Source organism: Pocillopora damicornis, chromosome 1 (genome assembly GCF_964200805.1).
Source record: "Pocillopora damicornis chromosome 1, jaPocDami1.2, whole genome shotgun sequence".
NCBI classification, from domain to species: domain Eukaryota; kingdom Metazoa; phylum Cnidaria; class Anthozoa; order Scleractinia; family Pocilloporidae; genus Pocillopora; species Pocillopora damicornis.
The window spans coordinates 20,254,664-20,280,048 of NC_142670.1; the positions used below are offsets into that span (position 1 = coordinate 20,254,664).

At 39.4% G+C, this 25,385-nt stretch overlaps 4 protein-coding genes across 5 annotated transcripts in view; 1 reads left to right on the forward strand and 3 right to left on the reverse strand.

Moving 5' to 3' along the window:
• Window positions 1-5,779: 5,779 nt before the first annotated feature.
• On the reverse strand, window positions 5,780-15,644 carry LOC149052661 (ATP-dependent DNA helicase PIF1-like). 2 transcript variants are annotated; one of them, XM_089203739.1, is made up of 2 exons: window positions 8,894-10,181; window positions 5,780-6,891 (listed from the first exon to the last, which is right to left on the reverse strand). In XM_089203739.1, the coding sequence occupies exons 1-2, from the start codon at window positions 10,026-10,028 to the stop codon at window positions 6,755-6,757; spliced, it is 1,272 nt and encodes a 423-aa protein (XP_089059865.1). In that variant the 5' UTR covers window positions 10,029-10,181; the 3' UTR covers window positions 5,780-6,754. The 2 variants fall into 2 exon arrangements, 1 of the variants encoding a protein (XP_089059865.1); XR_016185803.1 differs by lacking the exon at window positions 8,894-10,181 and adding an exon at window positions 15,398-15,644 and having other exon boundaries at window positions 6,752-6,891.
• On the reverse strand, window positions 13,491-15,040 carry LOC113666084 (uncharacterized). The gene has a single exon (XM_027181848.2). It carries the CDS (start codon window positions 15,022-15,024, stop codon window positions 13,699-13,701), a length of 1,326 nt encoding a protein of 441 aa, XP_027037649.2. The 5' UTR covers window positions 15,025-15,040; the 3' UTR covers window positions 13,491-13,698.
• A 672-nt stretch (window positions 15,645-16,316) lies between the features above and the next one.
• Window positions 16,317-20,105, forward strand: LOC113677359 (uncharacterized). The gene has a single exon (XM_027194176.2). The coding sequence runs from the start codon at window positions 16,317-16,319 to the stop codon at window positions 20,103-20,105; it is 3,789 nt and encodes a 1,262-aa protein (XP_027049977.2).
• A 1,665-nt stretch (window positions 20,106-21,770) lies between these two features.
• LOC149052662 (uncharacterized) overlaps window positions 21,771-25,385 on the reverse strand; it is an 89,936-nt gene continuing 86,321 nt past the window's right edge. Inside the window, exon 2 of the mRNA XM_089204982.1 lies at window positions 21,771-22,210. Coding sequence (XP_089061108.1) covers window positions 21,941-22,210 — 270 coding nt within the window. The 3' untranslated portion in view covers window positions 21,771-21,940. The remainder of the gene's footprint in view (window positions 22,211-25,385) is intronic.

Genomic DNA, 25,385 nt, shown 5'->3' on the forward strand with positions numbered 1-25,385 from the left:
CATTCTAACTGGCTGAGATGTTTCTCATGGAAACGGTCATAAAATCTGTCACACAATAAATTAAAGTGAAAACAACTGTTAATCTGGTCTTTTTTCGCTTTTGTCGGGAGAAATATGAGTCAAAACATGGCAACAAAGTCTCTCTCCGGTCACAAAACAGCCAAAAGCAGCCATATTTGAAATTGCCCTGTAATGCATTGCCAACTCAGTACTGAATAAATGTATATCGTGTATGCTGGCAGAATGTGTGTTTGCTGATACTTAAGGTGGCTGAACACGGTTTTTGATACCTGCGTTTCATTCTCCTTTTTCTCTAAAACCCTTGATCCCTCAGTCGCCAAAAATGGCAGCAACCAAGTTAACAACACAGACGTTAGTTTTTAGATTGTTAAGCTGACGTATGTGCCGTTGCCATGGCAACATAAATAAATATAAACAGGCCTTTAAAATTGGTTTTGTTTATTTATAGAAAATCGAGTCATTAGATTCTCTCATAATTTGCATGAACAAGCTTGTAACGATAATCACATGTTAATGCCATTTTGCTAATAATTTAACAGAGATGTTCAAGTATTCCTTGTTGAAGGTTCACTGGAATATCTAGAATTTCCTTTGTTAAAGTTTGGTTTTTCTCAATACTCCTGTTTTTATTTCCTTAAGTATTTTCGCGCCAAATTTCGTGAAATTCTAATGAGTGGTTACCAAGAAATAGGCGTATTTCCGAGAAAGCAATTTTTCATTCAATCCCAATTTTTTTACTTACTACGCATGCGCTGCAATTAACAAGGTTCTTTCAGTAACAACAAAAAAGTTAAGAATTGCTGGGTTGTTTGCATCGTTATCTTTTCTAACATATCTTTGCAATAAAATATTAAAACCACCAATACACCGCGTTCAATTATAGAGAAAAATAACATAGATGGTGCGGGTGCTGAGTAAATAGAATAATCGGCTGCTGCGATCGAATGGTTTTAGTAAGAGGTGAGGCAGCTGAAATTTTGGAGAAGAAAATCAGCGTTAAATTAGTTAAGACGTTAGTCTAGAATCCAGCCAATCAAATTATGTGTTTTCGGAGCCACGTTTTGCACATGGAAGGCCCCTTTCTATAGGGGCGTGAACGGGAGGTCCTAGGAGCTAAGTTGAGGGGACTAGACTTTAGGGTGTTGTCCCTTGTGGAAAGTTGCCAAAACCTTCGCCACAAGCAGCAATTCATATGACGCAATAAGGCTTAGGGTATGTTGTAAGAATGTCTTCCAAAAGCGGTATAAGAAAGAAGACCAAGGACTGTGGAAGACTTAAACCTGCTAAGCCTGCGTCGGCGATGAACTGGATCAGTAGAGAAGAAACGTCAAATACTTCTCAGAAAGGTGAAGGTTCAGCACAAACCTCGAACAGTGGAAAGCAAATGGGGGAAGGCGAAGGTTCCGTACAGAGAAGTAATGATGCAATGGCGAGTTCATCTAGTGCGCGCGATGAATGTCGTGATGCCATAATAGCGTACGTGCACAAAGTATTGGAGTCCAGAAGGAATAAGCGGAACACTATGGATTATTCGACAATGGTTCTTCAGACCTCAAGTGATACGCAGCTACCCGCGCTGATATACTCGAAGACCAAGAGAAAGCTTTTGGTTGATAGTGAGCGGTCGCGCACGCCAGTAAAGCTGCAGAGATTTACTTACACGTCGCATGGGTCCAAAGTCATCGTCAATGATATGACCAAAATTTCTTCACCGCAACCAACAGAGTACTCGTTTCAATTCGAGGAAGTAGGGAGCAATGATAAGGAGCAGAGAATGGCAGTAAGAGAAATCATTGACAACTCCAACGAGGGAGACCTGATTTCCATCCGCGGGAAAATAGTTGGTGTAGCTGAGCCAACAGTGACAAAATCCAGGGGGCTGAAAGTTGCCAACGCCTTGTTTGCGGACGAAACGGGTAAAATTGAGCTGGATTTATGGGAGGGTCATATCTCCGCTGTGGAAGTTGGCCGTGTGTACACTATATTTCCTGTACAAGTTCGACGGTGGTTGGGCAAGAAGAAAGTCTCTACAGTGGTGAGCAGTACTATCAGAGCGGAAGAGATGAATGAATGTTTGTCAGCAATCCCGCTGGCAACGGATGAAGAAATACGAGGAGGATTTGCTTCAAGCACCTTAACGATCCGAAGTTTTCAGTGTGTTGAGAAAGTAGAGTCGTATCTTCAATGTAGAAAATGTTCCAGAAAGATTCTTCAAGCAATGGGAACCCCTGTTGTGCGATGTGACAGATGCGGCTATTCCATGAGAACTGTGGACTGCCCCGTTCGTCGCTATGCTTTGGTGGTTATGGAGGTTACTGATGGCAGTCCTGTTCACGTTACCGTGTTCAACGATGTTTTGGAAAAACTGGTCCCCGACTGCAAGAATCTTACTGGTGGTGAAGTGGAAGAGATGTTGCTGTTAATGGAAAACGTTACGATTACGTATAACAATGACACATGTATTGTCCTAAATGCAGTCGCTGGAAAGTAAGTCCTAGGATAAACAAACTGTGTTGTTGTTGTTCCGTGCCGTTTACATTTAAAAGGACGTGAGGCAAATGTAAGCTTATTTTTATTTTGGTTGTTGTCACGGTACTGTAGTCGTTTTGAACTATACATCACTTCAGCCAGAAGCTCAAATGTTTAATATTTTTCAAATTGTTAGCCTTAGCTTCAAATGGTGTTAAGGCCTTGAAGTTATTGGAGTCTTTTCCTTTGAAAGAGTTTGTCAGCATTCCTGAATAAATTAAGGCTCATTTTTACATGTTGGAGAGTGACAAGGGCAGATCTTAAAGGATTTCATGCAACGTTAAATTAATTTTCGTTGAGTCAACTGATAAAAAGCGCACGAGACCGCGCGACGCTGGATGTTTACTTTTGGGTGGCTTTGTATTATTTTGGCGGGTCGTGCAAGCGTTTGTTTTATGTTTTGCCGCTTGATACTTGGCACCAGTCTTTGCGAGATATTAATTTTTTGCTAAGCTAGGTTTCTGGCTCTGGGAATCATCGTTCATTGAATGATAACAATTTCCTTGCAATGCAAATATCCGTTTTGATCTCACTCACGAAATGAAACGGTGAAAGAGAAATTAATTTATGCCAAATTTCTGTCAGTGCTTTAGTGGTATGGTCAAATGTAGGTTTAAGCCGCTCCAATATGTACTAAAGCGCAGTAAAAGAGAGTAAAATTGTTTTTTTTATTGAAGACTCGAAGTTTGAAAATAAACATGTGGTGTCACGCAGTCTTAGATTTGTCAGTTCCATTTGTTTTGATACTTCCAGGAAGTCTCATGTTGTGAAGGATTGATCGTTTAAATTTTTTATATGGATTTTTCTGCTGTTGTAATCTATATTAGCTTACGGGAGATTCAAGAGCAGTGTTTGAGTTTGCATGGAGATTAGGAAGTGAAGCAAAATCAACAGATGTAAATTCAGTGATTAGAATATTACTACTTTCCTCTTTAAGATAAGGCTTAATACTCATTTCTTGTTAATTTTTGTTGTACAGTGTTTAAACGAGATCATCTGAGCGTTTTAGGTTTTAGATTTTTATGGTACAGTCAATAACTTGAAATCGGCTGCAGAAATGACAAGAAACAACGGCAAGCGAAGTTTAAAAAGTTAAAGTATTTAAAAGAGCTGGTCATATTGATTGATTTCAGTGTCAGTTTCTAGTCTGAATCTTTCCGACTGTTACATTATCCTTGGATTTCCCTGTTATGGTTTTGTTAATTTAGAGACCAGTCAGATTTTACAATTCCTCCTTTACGAATAAGGAGTCTTGGTGTATGAAATTGTAAATGAAGTTACAATAAAAACAACAGTTCACTGTGAAGTATCTGAGTTTTTCTGGTGTCACTTTACTTTTTGTACTGAATTTGTTAGGAAATCTGTGATAATAAATCATCTTTCCTTAACACATTGACACGTGCGTGTAACACGTGCCTATCCAAAAGTTAAAATTTTAGAGAAACCGGAAAAGTAAACACAATGCGCAGTAAAGTTTTATAAATCATCTTTTCCCAAAAACAAGCTCAGGTGAAAGAAGACCATTTAAATAACTTGCTTTCAACGAAAAAAGCGATAGATGCATACTAAGTTTTTACTCTAAAATCAAGATAAAAGATAAAAATCAATGAACTTTTGCGCACGTGTGCAAACAAGTATGTAGATTGGATTTCAAAGTGAATATGCAAATTTATCAGTGTGTGGGGAGATCTCGTATTACATGGAATTTATAAACGAGAAGAAAGACGAAAGTGACCAGGGAACGTTTCGGGAAGAAAGCTTTATTCAAAACAGTTCTTGATTTTCTGTTAGAACGTTCGAATTTCTTACATGTGCGAAACCCACGAAGTAGAATTCATCATGCGTAGATCCATGTTTACTTGACTTCACGGCAAGAATATTGCGCAGCGTTATGTTGAAAATACTGAAAGTTCTACGTTTTAACGCAAAATTTTCCATTAAACAATAATTTTTGGACATCCAATTACTCAATCATGATATTTACCGTGCCGTGGAATCTTCATGATGTCGCTAGGCCTCGTTTGAAGTCCGATAGTTTGGTTTTCACTTTGCGGCCCTAATTCGCATCACCTTTGAGAATTGCAGTATTGTCGACTCGAAAGCATATTTTGTCGCTTATAAGACCTTGATGTCTATTATTTTTCGAGCAGATTATTCTATAGTATTTTTTCTTTCCATTTGTGTTCCAGGAGGTCTAAAATGGTCGGAAAGAAACGGAAAATCCATTTTGAAAATATTGAAAGTCAGCCATGCGTACGCCATTTTTTCAAATTTGATCATTTCTACTGAACACATAAAATGACGCCTTTGTACTACCCCCTAAAGTTATCAAAATAACTGCGCAAAACACGGATTCTGATTGGTGTATAGATCCTCTAACAAAAGAGAAAGTTTGGAGACAACATTCTGCTTAGTAGCGGAGATAGGGGGGAAAGGTTCTCTCGTGCAAGTCTCCCACGCGGCACGGGCGGTTCAGGTCTGAAAACAGTGGAGCAAATTTAAGCACTTGATGCTTAACGGCATGGGGTAATATTAACCCAAAGAGGCCTATTTTAAGGAAACTTGAAATCCTAGGGTTTGTCATCAGAATGCATTCGGAGGTTGAAAAATATTTTGGCTGATTACTTTGGTGTGTAACGTGACTGTGGCAGAGGTGAAGTAAGTAACTTTTCAGAGATGGAGTCAGGTCACTCTGTGTCACCAGATGGTGATGTCGACCTCCACACCTCTTGTAGGTTGTTTGCCCAAAAAAGACTTTTTAAGGGAGGGGGAGGTCATGGGCACCGCAGAACCCTCTAGCTACACCCTTGCTTGTGTGTAGGGGTAAGCTCTTGATAAGAGAGTGTGAGGGCTGCACTGGGAAGTAATGTTCCAAGGTAGCTGGAAATGACTTACAGTAGAGCCAATGTTGCACATAACCTGGGTGGGGTACTCCAAAGTAAAAAGGTTGGATATTTGAATTCAACTCTTAAATGAGACCAATCTGGCTGTAGCTTTAACTTTATTTGACTCAAAAGAAATATCACTTAAACATGGGTTACAATGACAGCATTTCTCCTTATATTTTAATTTTTTGTGTGCAACCCCAAAAGGTACTAATGACTAAAATTAGAGGCACCCTAAGTGAGATTTGCACCCTTGATAAGTGAAAAAACATCCCCGATCTTTTCACAAGAGAGTCCCCTCCAACAGGGTGTGGAAGAGCAATGAGAAAGTGAGTTAAGAGTGGTGAATGTTTTTGATAATTTATTATTCAGGAACTTCCGATCAGCCAAGGACTTGTGGCTCCTTAGTGAAAATTTCAAACTGTTCTAAAGGACATCCAAATATTTCCTAAAAGATTAATGCACCTTTAGGAGCTTGTGAGATTTGCACTGTGAAGGAGGGTTGATTGTAAAATTACACAGTATAGATTATAATCAGCTGCAAGTGACTCACCCAGATTTGAGTGTAATCAAGGAAACGGTGCAGATAAATATGAGATGTATATTTCTACTTGGTTTTTTGAAAATATGTCTGCCAGTAAAACTGGTTATTTACCAATGGCAACTCAAGCCATTATGCATTAAATTAGTTTACAAGGAATTACTATATTTACTATGAAGGAGGGTCAAACTATGAAATCAGGTGAACTCAAGCTAACTGAAAGTATCAAATGTTCTCCTCAAATCTTTGATTATCCAGCAGTCTGGCAGTAAATTGATTGCATTTATGGTGGTTTTACATCAACTGGTTTGTTGTGGTAATTATGACTACGATAAGATAAAACTGGCACTTACCAGTATCAGTGCTTCATACAAAGCCTTAACAAGCCAGTTTATTTAACAAATAATTCTGAGGAAGGAAATCACAGGGTCCAAATAGTTGAAAGTGTGCAGTTTACAATTCAACTATTGTACAAAACGTTATTGTTACTAGTTGAAATAGTCATGATAGAAGTTCATGGTGCTAGTATGAATATAACCAATGAATGGATGGAAGCTGCTGAATACATTACTCGATGTTAAGTTCTCAAGACCACATCGTTGTTTTCAGTGAAGTAGACAGAAAAAGTTCCAACAAATATAATACATGTACTTCTTTCTTTATAATTTGTGTTATTAACTGCATGAACTCCAGTGATGCTGTGCTTGCATTTTTCACACTGTTCATTTATTTGTAGCTTCAGATACAGTAACTGGTGCTAAATCCAGAATGAATGTAGTCAGCTGCAGTGCTGTACATCTCTGTCAATTACCACGTGCAAGTAACTACATGACTGTATATCATTCCAATTCTTATAGTGTATTAGTAGTTTCCATAGTCCAGTTGCCAATGTATATGATATAAGCTCAGAATGATCTGCAATTTTACAAGAAGATATAACTAGTGTTAACAACAATTGTTTTAGTAAAGCTGTTGGCCCACCCACACCCCACCCTCTTATCAAACATTATAATCAAAGAAGTTACCCACCTCTGTATCAGGTTGATCACTCTGTTTTGGAGGGGGATGTCAGACACGTACCAAGTGTGTTTTTCTTATATAAACTAAGCAATGTTTCTTTGTATCTTGTAGCTAGAAAATTGGACACTATGCATACAGCAGCCCATGTATAATGAGATTTAAAGTCATTTTCTGATATAAAAACTTGGTTTCAAATTGAAGAAAATCTTATTTAATAAAGAGAATATTTAATTGTTCTCATACAGGTAGAAAAAATCAAAGATGTGATGAAAAACCAAAAACAAACAATGGTGGCTATGACTAAGATTGATCATTGTGAACAACAAACTCTAAAAAAAAAATAGGTCAAATGTATTTTTCAGGACATACTTTCAATAATGTTTCTCTTTTAAGTCACTTGTGAACAGTTAGTAAGGAAATAAAGATAGGCTTATGATCACTGTAGTATGACTCTAAGGTACCTGCAGATTGAATAAGCTGTGATACATTATGTGATCTATCTGTGTACGGTAGTCAGTAGTGTACTGCTCAATCAACTGTGTGTATCCTCGGTCTGTTATCAGATATTTTTTGAGAGCCTTTTGTTCTGCAGACCCCTCCATTAGATCAACATTGAAATCTCCCATCAGTATAGTGGGAATTGTGGGGACTGTTAACACTGAGTTATGCAGATGAGTAAGAGCATCAAGAAAATGTGAAATTGGTACCTTAGTTTTGGAGCGGTAGATACCAATAACATGAAAATTTGGAATTGGTTGGCTTAGAACCATAATGGTAATTTCAACATTATTAATGTTGAATCTGTATGGTAAGTGAGTGCAGTTCAAATCATTCTTAATGTACACAGCTGTTCCGTAACAAGTTCTGATACTGGAGTGATTGAAGTCATTTCTGTAAAGTGTAAATCCCCTGAGCTGATACACATCATCTCTATCTAACAAGCAAAGTTTTGTTTCAACAAAAATGTTGACACCAGCCTTTTGAATATTGTAATCACTTCGGACATCATCTATGTGGAGGTGGAGAGATCTGACATTTTGAAATAAGATTGTTTTTGTTTCGGGTGAATCTGCATTCTGTAATACTGCTAATGGCAGAAGACTTGCTTCTGTTCTAAGTCTCCTCATTTCATCTTTAACTTTCTCACTAACCTTGATTTTGTTTTCATTCAAATTGAGAACATGTAGTGCAGAACTGTTTCTTACTCGGCTTAAACCAACATAATGCATATGCTCCCTTGTGGATGCTGGAAAGTCAACAACTGCTTCATCTAATGAGTCACCTTGACAGCGATGAATAGTCTTAGCAGCAGCAGGTCTAAGTGGAAATTGCCGTCGAAGAACTTGCACTTGACTTTTTTTATTAATCCGGAATTGTCTTGTTACTTCTAAAACTGGTGGCCAGTTTTTATTTATGCTTCTCTTGTATAAATGTGCATATTCTCTGCGCAGCTTTTTGCCTATTTCAGGATGTGGAAATGATACCCAAATAATACTTGGCCTGGTGGAATTTTCTACTCTGTAGTCTATGTTCTCTATCATACACTCTGCACCATTAGTGAGTCCATCAGTCAAATCAATATTAGTTGTCAAGTCATATTTTGCCATAGTTGCCACAGACACAAGTGAATACAAACCCATTGTCTTTGTAGGATCCTCTGGGATTTTTTTTTTCATTTGTTGTTTCAGATCATCATTAATATCCCCAACTACAATGTCCACAGCCTTTATCTGAGCTTTATCAGTTTTAGAGATAGTATACAGGGCGTTGTTGTGAGCATCTACGGATGCATTTGTAGTAAATAAATGTGTCATGTTCATAGGGTAATTATCTTCATGAGGCCTGACTTTCAGAAGTCTCTGTTCTAAAATGGCTACATCATCTTCAGAATGTTTACCTTCTCTCAAGCGATTGAGTAGCTCAGCAAATTCTCTGTTATCCTTTTGTCTCATTATTTCCGTCAGTTCAAAGAGGGTGAAATTCTCTGTCCAAATATTACTTGCTAAAGCACTGTAGCCTATCACAGAATTTTCAAAGATCCACTTATCAAAAACTGGTTTTAGCTGGAAAAGATCTCCAACAGTTATTAAACTAATTCCACCAAATAGCTCTTTTGTTCCCATTATTTGTTGCAGTCTTGCATTCAAAAAGTTAAACATGCCACTTCCTACCATAGATATCTCATCAATAAAAACTGTCTTAAGTTTCTTCAGTCGTGCTCTAATGGTATTTAGTCTGTTGCTGTCCAGTGTACAATACTCAAAACCTCTATTGGCAGGTATCTTAAAAGCAGAATGTAATGTATTGCCTTTAATGTTAAAAGCTGCTTTACCAGTAGGAGCTACTTTTACAACTTTAACATCATCTGGATTTTCCCCTGCAATGCTATTTAGATATCTTATTAATGCTTCATACAATGCATTGGTGACTGTACTTTTGCCAACTCCAGCACCTCCACTTAAGAACAATCTAAGAGGGTCATCCCTAGTTTTTACAGAATGTAACACATGATAAAAAAATTGTCTCTGTTTTTCATTCAAAGAGCGGACAAGTGCATAATAATTATTGTCTGACATCCGCTTTACGACAAGTTCCTCCTCATCATCACATCTAGGGAAGATTCCAATATCATCAAGTAAATCATACTGGTTATGCTCCTTGTTTTTTCCAGGATCAAAGCAACCAAATAATTCACTACACTTCTCCTTGACAGTACAGTCCTGCTTATTGATATGCTCTGCATTTGGAGCAACAGTGTCAAAGTTGTCATATTCAGCATTATTCATATCTTCCATTGCTTTATCTAGTATTTCTGAATGGTATTCATATTGAAGCCTATTGCTGATAACTTTATCCTTAACCTGTTCAAATCGTTCTTGGTAAGTTTGATATTCTTTCATTAAGTCAGTGGTTTCATTTCGCCATGGTGTATAAAGCATAAGCTGTTCTCGAAAATGATTTTCTGGATCCTTATCTTTATTGTACCTAACAGATCGTATGATTTTAGGCTTCTTTCGTTTTACTAGTTTCATTCCTCCTTTAAGTTTGTATTCATGTGGCTCACATTGACATTCATTGACGTTAATATTGATAGGGTCATCATCAGTATTGTCATCAAAGCTTGTTTCTGGTAAGAAGTCATCAAGACCTGTGACTGATGACCCATTTTCACTCCGATTACCATGTTCATCTTTAACACAGTTATACCATGCAACAAAGTTAGCTAAACACAACTTTTCTAGCTGTTTTGGTCTCGTTTGATAACGCTTAATTATGTTGTCAGATTCTATGTCAGGTGAACTGTCTGGCAATTCCTTAAGCTTATCCAGTTTCTCTAACAAAAATGTCCTGTCATCTGGAGGTGATGAACTAATAAACTGAAAAGCACGGGAAGATCTTCTCATGGGCATTTGTAAAACAAGATAAACAGCTTCTTCGGCACTGATTTCAACTGCATTTAGAAATTTGTTTCCAATGTGCCTCACTCTATTTGTAATATCTTTATTACCTGATTGGGCTTCTTCAGATGCCTTCTCTAGAAGCCTGCTCATACCTCTCTGTCCTTTTGTAATGTAAGAAAGTATGTATGTAGCACATGCATAAGGATCTAGTACATATTGAATGTCCATGTTTGCTTGCCAGGCATTGAGTAAAACACTGGTATAATTGTTTATCCTTATTTCAGATGGTGCCCTTTTCAAACATAATGTTGCCCTCTTTAGGGTGTGTCTTATAGCTAAGATGTAACTTTCTTCAGTTAATTGTAAGTTGTTAAGAAAATCTTCGAATGTGATCGCTTCACCACATTTCATGTTGTCAAGGACTTCTTTTATTTTTTCAGCATTTTCTTTTATATTTTTCTGGTTTTTTTCATCATAGCAGGAATTCTCAAGAGGTGTTAAAATTATTGTCCTTGGCATTGGTGGCAATGGAAAATTAAACCTGCATATGTTATGCCCTGCCTTCTTACATGTTTTGGCATGCCTGTGCAATTGTAAGTTTACAAGATCTTCCATTTCACTTGAACTGTCTGGTTTATAGCAAGTGATATACTTGTCCACAAAGTTCACAATTTCCTCAACAGAACTTTTTTCATATTGTGGGGCTTCCTTTACCCAAAATAAACCATGAATATGTGGGCTTCCTCTTTGTTGAAATTCAACTCTGTAAAAATAATCAGCTATTTCTCCTATTGGCATTACATTGCTCTTTAAAACATCGTAAATAAATAACTGCACCATGTGGTCAAAGTTCCTTGCACAAGTGACAGGATCTTTTTGAATAAGATCTGATTTTTGTTCCCAAGTCATTTGTTTAGTTTCATCATCAGTGTACTCTTTTTTCTCAACAATTCTACCTAAAGTTTTGAGAAGATGAGACCACCTTATTTCAGCAGCTGAAAAAGAGCAAAACCATGTTGGGTTGCCTAGTTGACGAATCATAGCAAACAAGTCTTTTTTACATTTTTCATAATAAGGAGGTGACCCTCTAAGATTTTTTAAAACTCTGAAACCTTCATCAAGATGTATAAGCTTATTAAGATAATCCTCTGACTTCAATTCACCAGCAGTGTACTTTTTCCCTTTTCTCTTACATTTTCGGAGAGAAATACAAGCACTATCTTGAATTTGTTTGATTTGCAGTTTTTTTTAACTTATAGAAAATGTTTGGTACAGACATTGCAACTCTTCTATCCTGGCATCTTAGCTCCCACTTGCAAATTGTACTGTATGATACAGGGACCTTTCTTTCATTGTTGGCAGGTCTCCGTTTTCCACAGAATATTGTGGGAAATGATAAATACTCAGAATCTTTGTCCATAAATATTCCTAATGGTCTATTCCCTTCTCCTGGAGCAAAAGAAATTATTCTGTCTACATTTTCTACTACATCTGGTTCCTGTAATAGTGTATCTGTAACCCCTGATGGGCGTTCATCAACTTCACACCAGTCAACACTATCTTCTTTCTCACAGCCTGGATTTTCATCATCTGCATTGGAAATGCTCTTTTGATAATCTTGTCTTTTATCCTCCAGAACAACTTTATCTGTTTGTGTATGTAACTCATTATTACTCGAAGTGTCAGAGTTTTCAACAAATTCACTCCAGTCTTCATGGGCACTAGACTGCAAACTTATGTTATCTAACCAAGCATTTTGTACTTCTATACCTTCTCTCTTGAATAAATCACTTGTGTCTACAAGATATTTTGCTGCATCTAATACTTTCTTAGGTCTAACATTCTGAAACTGGTAATGATGCTTATAGATCAGACGCCTTTTAAGTTTTATTGGAATGGTTTGTGATTCATTGATGGGCCTTGGCAGACAGTGAACAGTTAAATTTACATCACTTGGTACATTGACAATGTTTCCATGAATTGACAACTGGCCACCTCTTGGTAGCTCACGAATTTGCATAAATGGAATACGAGGTGATATAAGCCGTTCTTCTAATGGTGTTAAATTTAACAGGTCAGGTTTTTTAGGGAAACTCATTTTATTGGCTTTAGAGAGGCTGGGAAGCTTGCCTTTCGTGAGATTTGAGTCACAATTTCTGCAAATCCATTCAGTATTTTCTACACTTCTTACCCCAGTAACACAAGACTCAACAAGATCTTGTGAACATGCCTTGTACCTGTTAGCATTACACTTCACTACTGAAGACTTGTACCACAACTGGTCGCAACAGGTACATATGTATTCTGGGCCACATTTAATTTTTTCATGAAACAAATTTATTAAAGAAATAACACTGCTTTCATTCTTCCCTGTTTGTAACAACTGATCATTATTAGTTGATACATGTGATGACTTTTGGGCATTTTCAAATTGATTTTCATTGGTTGGTATAGCCATATTTGAATAATTTGATAGTTTGAATTTAGTAGTTCTCCTGACTTTAGCATTTCTGTTTACTTGCTCACTGTGTTCTGGGTTATCTGCTTTCTGTTTCCTAAAACTCTGTTTATCAACTTCTTTTCTGTGTTCTGGGTTATCTGCTTTCCGTTTCCTAAAACCCTGTTTATCAACTTTTTTTCTATGTTCTGGATTTTTTGCCTTCCGTTTCCTAAAACTCTGTTTATCAACTTCTTTTCTATGTTCTGGGTTATCTGCTTTCCGTTTCCTAAAACTCTGTTTATCAACTTCTTTTCTATGTTCTGGATTTTTTGCCTTCCGTTTCCTAAAACTCTCTTTATCAACTTCTTTTCTATGTTCTGGATTTTTTGCTTTTCCTTTTCTTAAAACTCTCTGTATCAACTTCTTTTCTATGTTCTGGATCTTTTGCTTTCCGTTTCCTAAAACTCTCTGTATCAACTTCTTTTCTATGTTCTGGATTTTTTGCTTTCCGTTTCCTAAAACTCTGTTTATCAACTTCTTTTCTATGTTCTGGATTCTTTTCTTTACGTTTTCTGAACGACTTTCTGTCAATTTCTCTGACCTGTTCTGAATTCTCACCTTTTTGTCTTCTTGATGACTTTTTTGCAATTTCCTTTATGTGATCTGGGTTTTCTGCTTTCCGTTTCCTTTTAGACCTTTTGTCAATTTCTCTTACACGTTCTGGGTTGGTCATTTTCCTTTCTGTGACAGTTTGGTTCTTTTTCTCCCTAATTGTTTCAGTATTGTTGTACCTTTGCACAGAATGTTGATTCTCTCTTTTTCTAAAATCTGCATTAGCTCTTCTCTTTCTCATGTATTCTTTCATGTAACTTTGATCAGCTCTGCGCTTTTCATGTTTATCAATTTTTTTTTTTCAACTATACTTTGATCACACGTTTTATTGTTCGGAACCCGACAGTTTCTCTTTTCTATTGTAGAAACATAGTGAGTTTCACTTCTGTGTCCAATGTAAATGTCTGTGTATTCCCCTGTCACATTCACTGCTTGAACAACAGTAACAGAAGCAAAAGTTTCAATTGATTCGGCAATATGAATTGACAGATTTAGACAATTGGCCACTGCTTGAATTATAATTGCATCAGCCCATGTTCCTTGACATGACATAATGCTCAAATAGTCTTGCCAAGAATGATCAGTGTTACTCTCTATGAATTGTTCAGGGTTCTGCAGTAAATACTGGACCCCAAGGCTACGTATATGAGAATGGTTATTAGGATTGCCATAAAGCTGATGTGAAACAGCTCGAAAAAAGCAGTCACCACCTCCCCCAACATCAACTGCAGTTCTATTTAATTCAGACAACCTAGTTTCCAATAATGAAACTGAATTAGCCATTGAGGAACGATATGCTGCTAAATTACAAGTATTGGTTGCACTGCATTGATTTGATGGCCCTGGATTCTCTTCAACATCGCCACTCAGAGAGATGACTCTGTGAGATACACAGTAAGTTTCGAATGGAATGTGTTTTAATTTCTTTAACGTTCTGCCGTTAACACGCATGCAAAATAAGGGCAACTTTTTATGCTTTAATGTTCTCAGTCGCACAACAGATAGGTACACATTTTGGCTGAGAGAGAACTTTTTTGAGGGTAATACAAATTTAGATCTGACTGACCGTTCACTGAAATAACTACAATTACGCTCAGACAGCAAAAGTTTTAGTTTAGATGAACTCGGAATGCTTTTTTTAAGGTATGATTTAGCTGCATTTCGAAAAACTTTGGTTTTTCTGAACAGTTTGATGACTCTCCTATATGGAATTCTGGAGGGTTCTCTTTCACGTTTCCTTCTATAATGCAACCTTCGTGTACATGTACAAACGTCAACCGTGGTCCTTGACATTCTGCTTTTCATAATTTCATGACTTAGTGAATCAAGATATTCAACTGAATTATCAGTTGGCATTTTCAGCAGAGTTTCCTGGTCGTTAAATTTGGTTTTGTCTTTGGCATGCTGGTCAGTTACCACTAAAGTGTTGCATTCACATGTCTGGTTGGCAGATCTGGAGATTTGTTCAAATTTGGCATTTACCTGCTCATATTTGGCTTTTATTTGCTCGTACTTGGCTTTGATTTGCTTGTACTTTGCTTTAATTTGTTTGTATTTGGCTTTCTCGCTTTCCATAGTTATGGCGTAACCCCAGCGAACGGGGACATCGACGTACTGAAAACACGCCTGGTACTTGTCATCGCCTTCAGAGTAACCCTGGCTAGACGACGGTTTTACTGATTTTGCTGTCCCTGGATACACCGGGGACTGATTACAAACATCTTCACTCACGAAGGCGCCCACTGCGTAGTAGCCCTCCATAATTTATAAAATGGCGAACGCAAACATTCTACCCAACCTGTCAGGTGACTTTACGAGCACTCTCCGAGGACAGCCGAAGTACGGGCGATCTATTAATTCCAATTTTTTTTTAGAAAAAAATAAACCATGATCGAGGATATCCATGAAAAACCTTTTATCGTTTAACCTACAAACTGTAAGTGCTTACCTGAACAATAGCACGAAGGCTTTTCCTCACAACAATGAACGACTCCAGTCCAGAAGCATTCACTAAGCCCTTTGTGGGCTCAAACTTTATGAATTACTTTCCAACATCGATACAGCTCCAGGAATAGCAAACACAGCCTTCACCAACTCACTTAACGAGCAGTTGGCCGCGATCGACACTTCAATATCGGATTCTCGGCGAGCAGCTCGACTCGATTATTTAGAGCCCGCGGTGGAAGTAACCGAAATGTCAGCATTTTATATGCAACACTTTTTAATACGTAAAGTATCCCCTAGTGGTCGGGTCATGCCGTTGATAGTCTTGTGGTAAAGCAGCCGTCTCACAATCTTTTCCTTGTAAAAGTAGGTGGATCAAATCCTTAGCTTGACAGTTATTTTTTCGTTTTCCTTAACTTCCTTTCTTTGTTTTCTTTGTTTTCTTTTTCGGACAATTATCATTTTCCTGCACATATACATTGAAAAATAGAAGCATTGACACCATAAATGAAATATACGCCGCGAAAGACAAAAGTGTATTCGGAAATTAGGCAAACTTTAATTCACGGATGAAAAACGTACAGTTTTAAACTCTTTTAAGATTATCATTGGCTTCTTTTTCACCCCACCACTATTCTTAGCAACAAAGGTCCCTATTTCGTTTGTTTGTTACTCGCCCAAAACTATCAAATGCACTCAAAAGCCTAAAATCGAAAAAAAGTTTACAGGAATCGACCAATCGAGCGAGCGAATGCCATTCCCCCACATCGTATCTATAACTCGCTCTTGCGCATGCGCGCAATTCACGAGTTAAAAACGACGTTATCGTACCCCTACCGAGAACCTACGTCAGACAACGGATTCCAGCAGATCGTGATGAGATTCCTCGTCCCGAAGAGCTGCAAGGATGGTCACATTTGCAGATGGTTAGGAAACACGTACCTCCTTACATGGAAGACGTAGAAATAGGGCTCCTGATCGGACTAAATTGCCCTAGTGCAGTGCGACCAAGAGACATTGTTTGCGGGAATGAGAATGAACCCTATGCAGTAAGATCACTACTAGGATGGCAGGTAAACGGTCCTGTTAACCAAAAGAGCAGTAAACAAGTACATTGTAACCATATTCAGATTCTTAAGAGCAACACAGAGGATAACGTGAATGGGTACATCATTGCTAAGACAGAGATTAAGGAGCGGCTAACCCCTCAAGTGGTTTCCCGAATGTTTGAGGTGGACTTTGCTGAAAGGGAGCACAGAGTCGCATTATCAAGAGAAGACCGTCAGTTCCTGAAGATTGTAGAAGATGGAATCCATCATAGAGATGACATGCATTACGAGATGCCTCTGCCCTTTAGAGAAAAGAATGTACAGCTACCCAATAACCGTCCTCAAGCAGAGCAACGCCTGCACGGCCTTAAGAAGAGACTCCAAGGCGACGCAAGGTATCGTGCTGACTATGTCAGATTCATGACTGAAATCATAGAGAAGGGATATGCTCGAAAGGTCAAGGTTGAAGAGCTACCCCATCAAGAAGGAAAGGCCTGGTACTTACCTCACAACGGGGTTTACCACCCCAAAAAACCAGGCAGCATACGCGTAGTATTTGACTGTTCAGCTTGTTACCAGGGTGAATCGCTGAATGGCCACCTATTGCAAGGGCCCGATCTAACAAACAAGCTCACTGGGGTGCTCACAAGAATCAGAGAGGAGAAGGTAGCCTTCATGGCTGACACAGAGAAAATGTTTTTCCAAGTCAAGGTTCAAAGGGAAGATCAGAACTTCCTTCACTTCTTATGGTGGCCAAATGGAGATTTAACCCAAGAGCCTCAAGAGTACCGCATGACAGTGCACTTCTTTGGAGCTGGTTCATCTCCAGGGTGTTCTAACTTCGCCTTGAAACGTACAGCTGAAGACGGTAAAAGAGAGTTTGGTGCAAAAGCTGCCGAAACATTAAGGAAGAACTTTTACGTCGATGATGCTCTGAGTTCGGTACCGACAGAGAAGGATGCTGTAGAACTAGTACAAGCTGTTAAAGAGATGTGTGCAAAGGGAGGGTTCAAACTAACGAAATTTGTCAGCAACAGTAGAAAGGTGATGATGTCAGTACCTGCTGAAGACAGAGCTAAGGAGATCAAGGGCCTAGACCTAGGTAGTGACAAGTTACCAATAGAGAGAGCTTTGGGCGTAGAATGGTGCATTGAATCGGACGCATTCAAATTCAGAATAGAGTTGAAGGACAAGCCGTGCACCCGTAGGGGTATACTGGCAACTATAAGCTCGATCTTTGATCCTCTAGGGCTGATTGCGCCCGTCGTCCTTGTTGGAAAGCAGATACTTCAAGAGATCTGTCACGGAAAAGACTGGGATGAGTCAATCGAGGGAGAAGTTCTTGCCAAATGGGGAAGATGGATAAGTCAGTTACCGCTATTAGAGCAGCTGAACATCCCAAGAAACTTTCAGCCTCCTGATTTTGGAAGCATTGCCACTGCTCAGCTACATAATATGTCAGATGCGTCTCAAGTCAGGTACGGACAATGTTCTTATCTCAGACTGGTTGATGAAAACGGAAGAATTCATTGTTCTCTTCTTATGGGGAAAGCTCGTGTTGCACCGTTGAAGACAGTCACTATTCCAAGACTTGAACTAACTGCCGCTACCGTTTCAGTAAGGGTTGCAAGCATGCTAAAGGAAGAGTTAGACTATGGCGGACTCCAAGACTTCTACTGGACCGATAGTAAGGTTGTCCTCGGGTTCATCAACAATGAATCTCGAAGATTCCAAGTGTATGTTGCAAATAGAGTGCAATTCATCCGTGACCACACTTCAACAGACCAGTGGCGCTACGTGGAGTCTGGATCCAACCCAGCAGATGAAGCATCGAGGGGGATGAACGCTAAGGAGTTTATGCAAAGGTCGCAGTGGATTAAGGGCCCAGACTTCTTGTGGCAGACGGAAGATCACTGGCCTCAACAAGACTCATACGAAAAAGAGGTCGACCACAATTCTCCTGACGTTAAAGGGGTTACCGCTAACGCGACAGTGATTGAAGAACATGAAAACATGTTAAGCAGATTCAAAGGATTCTCCAAGTGGCAAGTCCTAAAGGGCGCAGTTGCGCTTTGTATGGAATACAAACGACGTCTCAAGATGAGAGCCAGTAAAACAGACAAGAGACCTGTAACTGTTGACGGTCCTCAAGTTAATGGACGAAGCCGTGAATGTGAAGGTTGCCCGGCTACTTCCTTTATGGTCAGAGACCTTGAACAAGCAGAAACAGAAATTCTCAAGCTGGTGCAAGCGAATTATTTCAATAAAGAAATCAAGATTCTGAAAGATTTCCAAACCCAGACTGGAAGAGTGCCTAAAGATCGTCATCATGATAAGGAAAGGAAAGCAGTTTTGAAGAAAAGTAGCAGCCTTAACGCCCTTGACCCATACCTGGATGCCAGCGGAATGTTGAGAGTCGGAGGACGGATAAAGAAGGCTAACCTCTCAGACAGTCTTAAGAACCCTGTCATCTTACCGAAGGCTGGTCATATTACAGAGCTGGTCCTCCGTCACGCCCATGAGAAAACTCACCACAGCGGAAGAGGTCTCACCTTAAACGAACTTCGTTCGAGTGGTTACTGGATTATCAATGGAAATGCTGCAGTCAGACACTTCATATCAAAGTGCGTCACGTGTCGACATCTCCGTGGTACCTTTGGAGAACAGAAAATGGCCAACCTCCCAAGTTCCTGTGTTGAACCCACGCCACAGTTTTCATACTGTGCAGTGGACTACTTTGGTCCGTGGTATGTCAAGGAAGGCAGGAAAGAAGTTAAAAGGTACGGAGCCCTATTTACTTGTTTGGCCAGTCGTGCGGTACATATCGAAGTAGCCCACTCCATGGAAACAGATTCATTCTTACAAGCATTACGGCGCTTTACCTGTCGTAGAGGACCCATAAGAGAACTTCGCAGTGACCAAGGGACTAATTTTGTTGGGGCCGAAAACGAGTTAAAGGCAGCACTTCGAGAAATGGATGATGAGAAAATCAAGGCAGAGTTGCTTAAGGAGAACATTGATTGGATCAGAAATCCTGCTACTGCAAGTAATTTCGGAGGCGTTTGGGAACGACAAATTCGGTCCGTGCGGAACATCATGGCAGCACTTATGAAACAGCATGGTCACAGCTTAAACGACGAATCGTTGCGAACTTTGTTATGTGAAGCTGAAGCTGTAGTCAACAGTCGCCCTCTGACTACCAAGGCCTTAAGTGATCCGCTCTCACCGTTGCCACTATCGCCAAGTACCCTTCTCACTGGTAAAACCAAGCTCATTCTCCCCCCTCCAGGAAAGTTTCAACGAGAAGATACTTACTGCAAACGTCGCTGGAGGCACGTACAGCATATTGCTAATGAATTCTGGAATAGATGGAGTAAAGAATATCTTCAGATCCTACAGTTGAGACAAAAGTGGACACACAAGAGAAGAAACTTCACGGAAGGCGACATTGTTGTATTAAAGGACAACAATTCTTGTAGGAATAAGTGGCCTATGGCTAAAGTGCTTACCACACGTCGTGATGATGAAGGCCAAGTCAGATCGGTGACTGTTCAAACCGGAACTGGATCAGTATTGGATCGACCAGTCAATAAACTTGTGCTGTTGCTAGAGTCACCTAAGGATAGACCGGGAATCCCCGACGAGGAGCCTGAGGAACTGTGATGTTACAGAAACAGGGTATCTAGAACACTTAGCAATTCTAGTATTCTAAACGAGTTAGAGTAAGATTTGTTTTGGTTAAAATGACAAACATTTTAGGGGAGCCATGTAAATGCTAGGTGTCCTGTGCACTAGGCCCAGTCTGCGCCGAGGTGTCATTCGACACTAGGTCAAACCTCGGCATACATGTGCTTTTATCGCTTGTTATTTTCGCCTTTATTTCTCGGATAAGGATCGTTTAACTAGTCTCACATCGAAGGAATAGAACATTACGGAAATTTCAGCAGTTTTCAAGGTTACGGATAGAGACACTTGCTTGTTTGTAAGGATTTCTTGTACGGTATTGTTTTCGAACGGTGTGCTGAGCATAGTTGATCGGATCGAATAAAACGTGGAATTGACATCGAATTGACGGCTGTTACAACACATGCATCATCTTAAGAAAAGGTGATCATAGAAACCTGAAAAACTGGCGACCGATTTCTCTTCTGAATGTAGATTAAAAGATTTGCTCCTCGCCTATCTAAAGTGTTAGAATTTATCATTGATCCTGATCAAACCTGTTCTGTGCACGGATCTAGAATTACATCGAATTTACACATTCTTAGGGATGTTTTAGATTATATCGATCGCACTAATGAAACCAGCATTTTGATTAGCCTTGATGAAGAGAAAGCCTGTGATCATGTTAATTGCACCTTTTTGTTAAATTTGTTGTCCCATTTCGGTTTTGGTCCATCTTTTTGTTTTTGGATCAATACCTTATATAATGGTGCTAATATGCGCATTATCGTGAATGAGTGGTTCTCTGACGCAATACCTTTATCCCACTGCATTTTAAAGTCCTGTCGTTCTCTCCAGCGTTTGTTTAATATGAATGACGTGTATGATCCTCTTCTGGCTAGCACTGCCCCCCTGGTGGATGCCGAGTCTTTCCCGCCCATTGTGGCTCCCACTGTTATGGCCAAGGTTGAGGTGACCCCTGGTACTTCTGGTGTCCCTTAAACTACCGAGCCTGTTAATAGTATGGATGTTGTGGGTGTGTTGGCCAAAAATGGTCATGTTATGTCTGAAGAGCCTCCCATTGTGCCCGAGGTTGAGGCGACCCCTGGCCCATCTGGCGTTTCCCTTCTTGCCGCTGTGAGAGATTATTCAGCGTTAATTGATTTCCGGTTGATTTTTTGCGATAAGTGACAGATGAGCTGTCCTGCGATCGGGAGAATGTACAGGCTCCTCTGCAGCTCAACCCCTTAGCCCCGACATTCAGGCCCAGGAGGGATGCAGCGGTAGCCGCTTGTTATCGTATTCAAGATGCGAACATTGATGCTGATTAGAGATATTTAGGAACACTGAACTGATATACTGGACTAACTTTTTGTTTCGTTCATTGAATTTCACATTTTATTGAGTGCGTCATTCTAGTGTTTTTCTCCGTTGAGAAAAACAGGGGAGTGTGTGAGAGATTATTCAGCGTTAATTGATTTCCGGTTGATTTTTTGCGATAATTGACAGATGATTGAACAATAGGATCATATTATATATTTAAATTGAGAGAGACCAGAGCGTGAGACAGAGAACGGTGAGAGAGAGCGGGAGATTAAGTTGATTTTGTAAAATAAAACGTGAAGTTTCGGAACATAGCAGATTCTTTAGTCTCATTTCCGACACTGCGGTTGAGAGTATGGATGGTGTTAAAAATGTACCAGTAGTACAAAATGTAACCATTGCAGAAGATAATAATGACATTAATGAAAATATAACAGTAGAAAATAGTAGTATTGAAAACATAACTAAAATTAATGTAGTCAAAGATAAAGATAATGTAGGGATTAGTGATTTTAGTAGCCAGGAGTCAAGGGGCATGGAATGCAGTGACTCCCCAGACATTTCGAGCTTCTCTTCCTCCACCAAAGCATCTGATTTGTCCTCTCGTTTTGGTGTTGTGTGTTCCCCAGGCTCCATGCGTTCCTCTTTTTTGCCCCTTTTTGTCTCTGTTGTGCTCCAAGTATGACACGGAGGGGCATTACCTTCAATATGAGCTTTCTTTCCGGGATCAGTCCTTTCGTGTTTGCTGTTTGTATGTCCCAAATCGTAATCCTGCCCAGGACCTGTTGAGTCGCAGCATAAGGTTGTATCAATACAAGTGTGCCCTAACTGTGTGGCTAGGGTGAGTTTTGCCAAGGGCGGGGAGGCCGCTAAAGCCTTTTTTGAGGAATTGGGTTGTATTGTTTTAAATGGCGTGAGGTGCGAGGTCATTCGCCCCCCTCCTCCTGTTTCTACTGTTATTGCTTATTGGTACCCTTATGAGGGTCTTAATTCTGATAACAAGACGAAGATAAAGAAGCTTGGTGCTCATCAGTCTTGGCCCGGTATGAAAGTTTATACCGGTTCTTGGGTTGCTAGGATGGTGCGGGATAAGTCTATCCCCCATGTGTCCTGCTCGGGATCTGGAGACAGTTCGGGCTGACCCTGTCGAAGTGGGTCCGGATAATGAGCTCGACAAGCTCGTATATATATATATATATATATATCTGTTACCGTTGTATTCAAATCTTACCTTTTAGTTCTAAATATTTTTTATTGCTAACACTAATTAGAAATATTTTTTAAACTGCACATAAGTTTGACCAGCTGTCTTTATATTTAAATTTAGCTGATCTATTTCTGCAGTATCAATGAAGTTATTATCAAATGAAAATCGAGACAAATAATGATAAAACAAATAGTGAAACAAATTGTGAATCAAATAGTTATGATTTAAATAATAGCAATAATAATAGCACTGGGCTTAACAACACTGATGGTGCAGACATCCTGAGTTTCTCCTTCCCTTGACAATTTTTTAATGGCTTCTCATAGGCCTCCTTTGCTGAGGCAGTCCCCCAAATGGGTTGTCATGCCCTCAACCGCCATGAGTGTGACTCAATTAAAGAAAAGAGCTACTTACACCCCCTAAGTGGGAGTCCCAAGGAAAAGGGTACAAGCAAACTCTGTCTCTTCCAAAATTATGTAAGAGTGTTCCACTGTTCCTTTATTATCATTGCCATGACAGTTTCACAGATGTCCCTCAATATCAACAGCCTTAGGGATAATAATAATCATATAGCCATTCTACAATGGATAAGTCATCTCTCTGGGTTTTGTCTGCATCATGGAGAATGAGGCGACATCATCCGGGACTTTCATGCATGACGTTCTAAATTTAAATCAACCAAGCATTTCATACAGTCAGATAAGAAAAAAAATGGCCTGAAAATGGCTAACAGTGCCCTTGTTTGGCAAGCCTATGAGCTAAATACTTTCGCTTTTCAAAAGCTAGCCTATGGGTTTTGTAGAGTAGACACAGATCTTAAGAATAAAACCTTTTCTGAGATTTTGAACCAAGACGAACAGGTTGCAATTTTTTTCAAAGTTAGCCTTCTCCTTGGTTTCTATTGCATGGGGAAAGTACTGTGAAAAATGTGAAAAGCCGGAATTTTTTCTCGTCAAAGTGTTATCCATAAAACTTAACGTAACGCTTTTGTTGCTTACTATATCAAGAAGCTTCCTCCTACGTTCCAAGGGAAAGTGGGAAGTGGTTGCAATATCAAATTTTAAAATAAAACTGATGAACCCTGTGCCTGAGGTTATTCCGACTATATATTTTCCATGCAGGGTCTATTACTAAGAGCAGAATATGTGCTACCACACCTGTAAGAAATCAAGGCATCAGGCAAAGGACTACCCCTTCAAAAAAAAGTGCTTTTTATGTGGCATTCCAGGTTCCCAAAGCCGTTCTTACACTTGATCAGGAAAAGGCGTTCAATAGAGTGGACTAGGCCTTCCTGTTTCCCACCCTTAAGTGGATAGGCCTTTGCCCTTCCTTTCACAAGTGGGTACAGATGCTCTATATCAGAGTGCAGAGTTCTGCAATTGAAAGGCTCAGAGCAAGAACGACCCCTTGATTTTTCGGCCATTTTTGAAAGTGTTCAGAAGTAGTTGAATTTTGGCATGTGGACTTAGTTTTACTCGATATACACTGTTTTGGTTTTTTTTTCGCTGGTTTGCGCTTCGTTTTCGAGAAATAACGTATGCAAAAAACCTTGAATTTCGTAGCGGCTTTCATTGAATGAAGCCAAAACAAAAGAAGCCTTTTGTTTCATCAAAACAATACAGCCCCCGAGAACTTGCATATTCATAACCAGCTTAAAGAAAGAGCATGTTTTTTGTTTTGAGTTTAAAACACCGTTTAGCAAACGTAAAATATCCTTGAACAAACTCGCGCTACGGCAGAATTGAAGACAAAAACCAAAGATACGTTGACATAGCCAAAAGTTTATACGAAAACACTCCTGTCGAACGCTTACGCGAAGGAGTGCCGCAGTTTTATTTCACGATAAAATTTAGGTTGTGTAATCGAATGTTCTCGTAGCACAGTCGATTAGGCATTGGACTCGCAGTCAGACGGTTGGTACGGCTCTTTTTTAACAAATGTCTTTTTTTTCGCTCACCCTTTTTTTTTCCTTCTCTTTTTCAACTCGGAAAGAGGCACAGCCATTTTCGAGAGTTTGGTACGTTGACATCGCCAAAAGTTTTTACGAAAACGCTCCTGTCGAACGCTAACGTGACGTCGCCAAAAGTTTATACGAAAACGTTCCTTTCGAACGCTAACGTGAAGGACTGCCGCAGCTTTATTTAACGATAAAATGTAAGTTGTGTTAATGAATGTTCTCGTAGCACAGTCGGTTAGACATTGGACTCGCCGTCAGCCGGTCGGTAAAGTTCTCTTTTTAACAAATGTCGTTTTTTTTTTTCGCTCACTCATTTTTTGTCTTTCTCTTTTTCAACTCGGAAAAGGCAAAGCCATTTTGAGAGTTTGGTACGTTGACATCGCCAAAAGTTTTTACGAAAACACTCCTGTCGAACGCTAACGTGAAGGACCGCAGTTTTATTTCACGATAAAATTTGAACTGTGTAGCTAACTGTCTTGCTCAGTCGGTTAGGCACTGAACTCGCAGTCAGACGGACGGGTTTAAGTTATTTTTTTAAAAAAATGCCTCTTTTTCGCTCACTCTTTCTTATGAAAATGTAATTTTTTCTTTTTTTTTGAACTCTCAAAATAGCTTTGCCTTTTCCCGAGTTGAAGAAGAAAAGAAAAAAGAGTGAGCGAAAAAAGAACACTGTTTAAAACGAACTTTCAGACCGTCTGACTGCCTGTTCGGTGCCTAACCGACTGTGCTTCGCAAACATTAATTAACATGGCGCGGATTTTATTGTTAAATAAAGCTGCGCAGTCCTTCACGT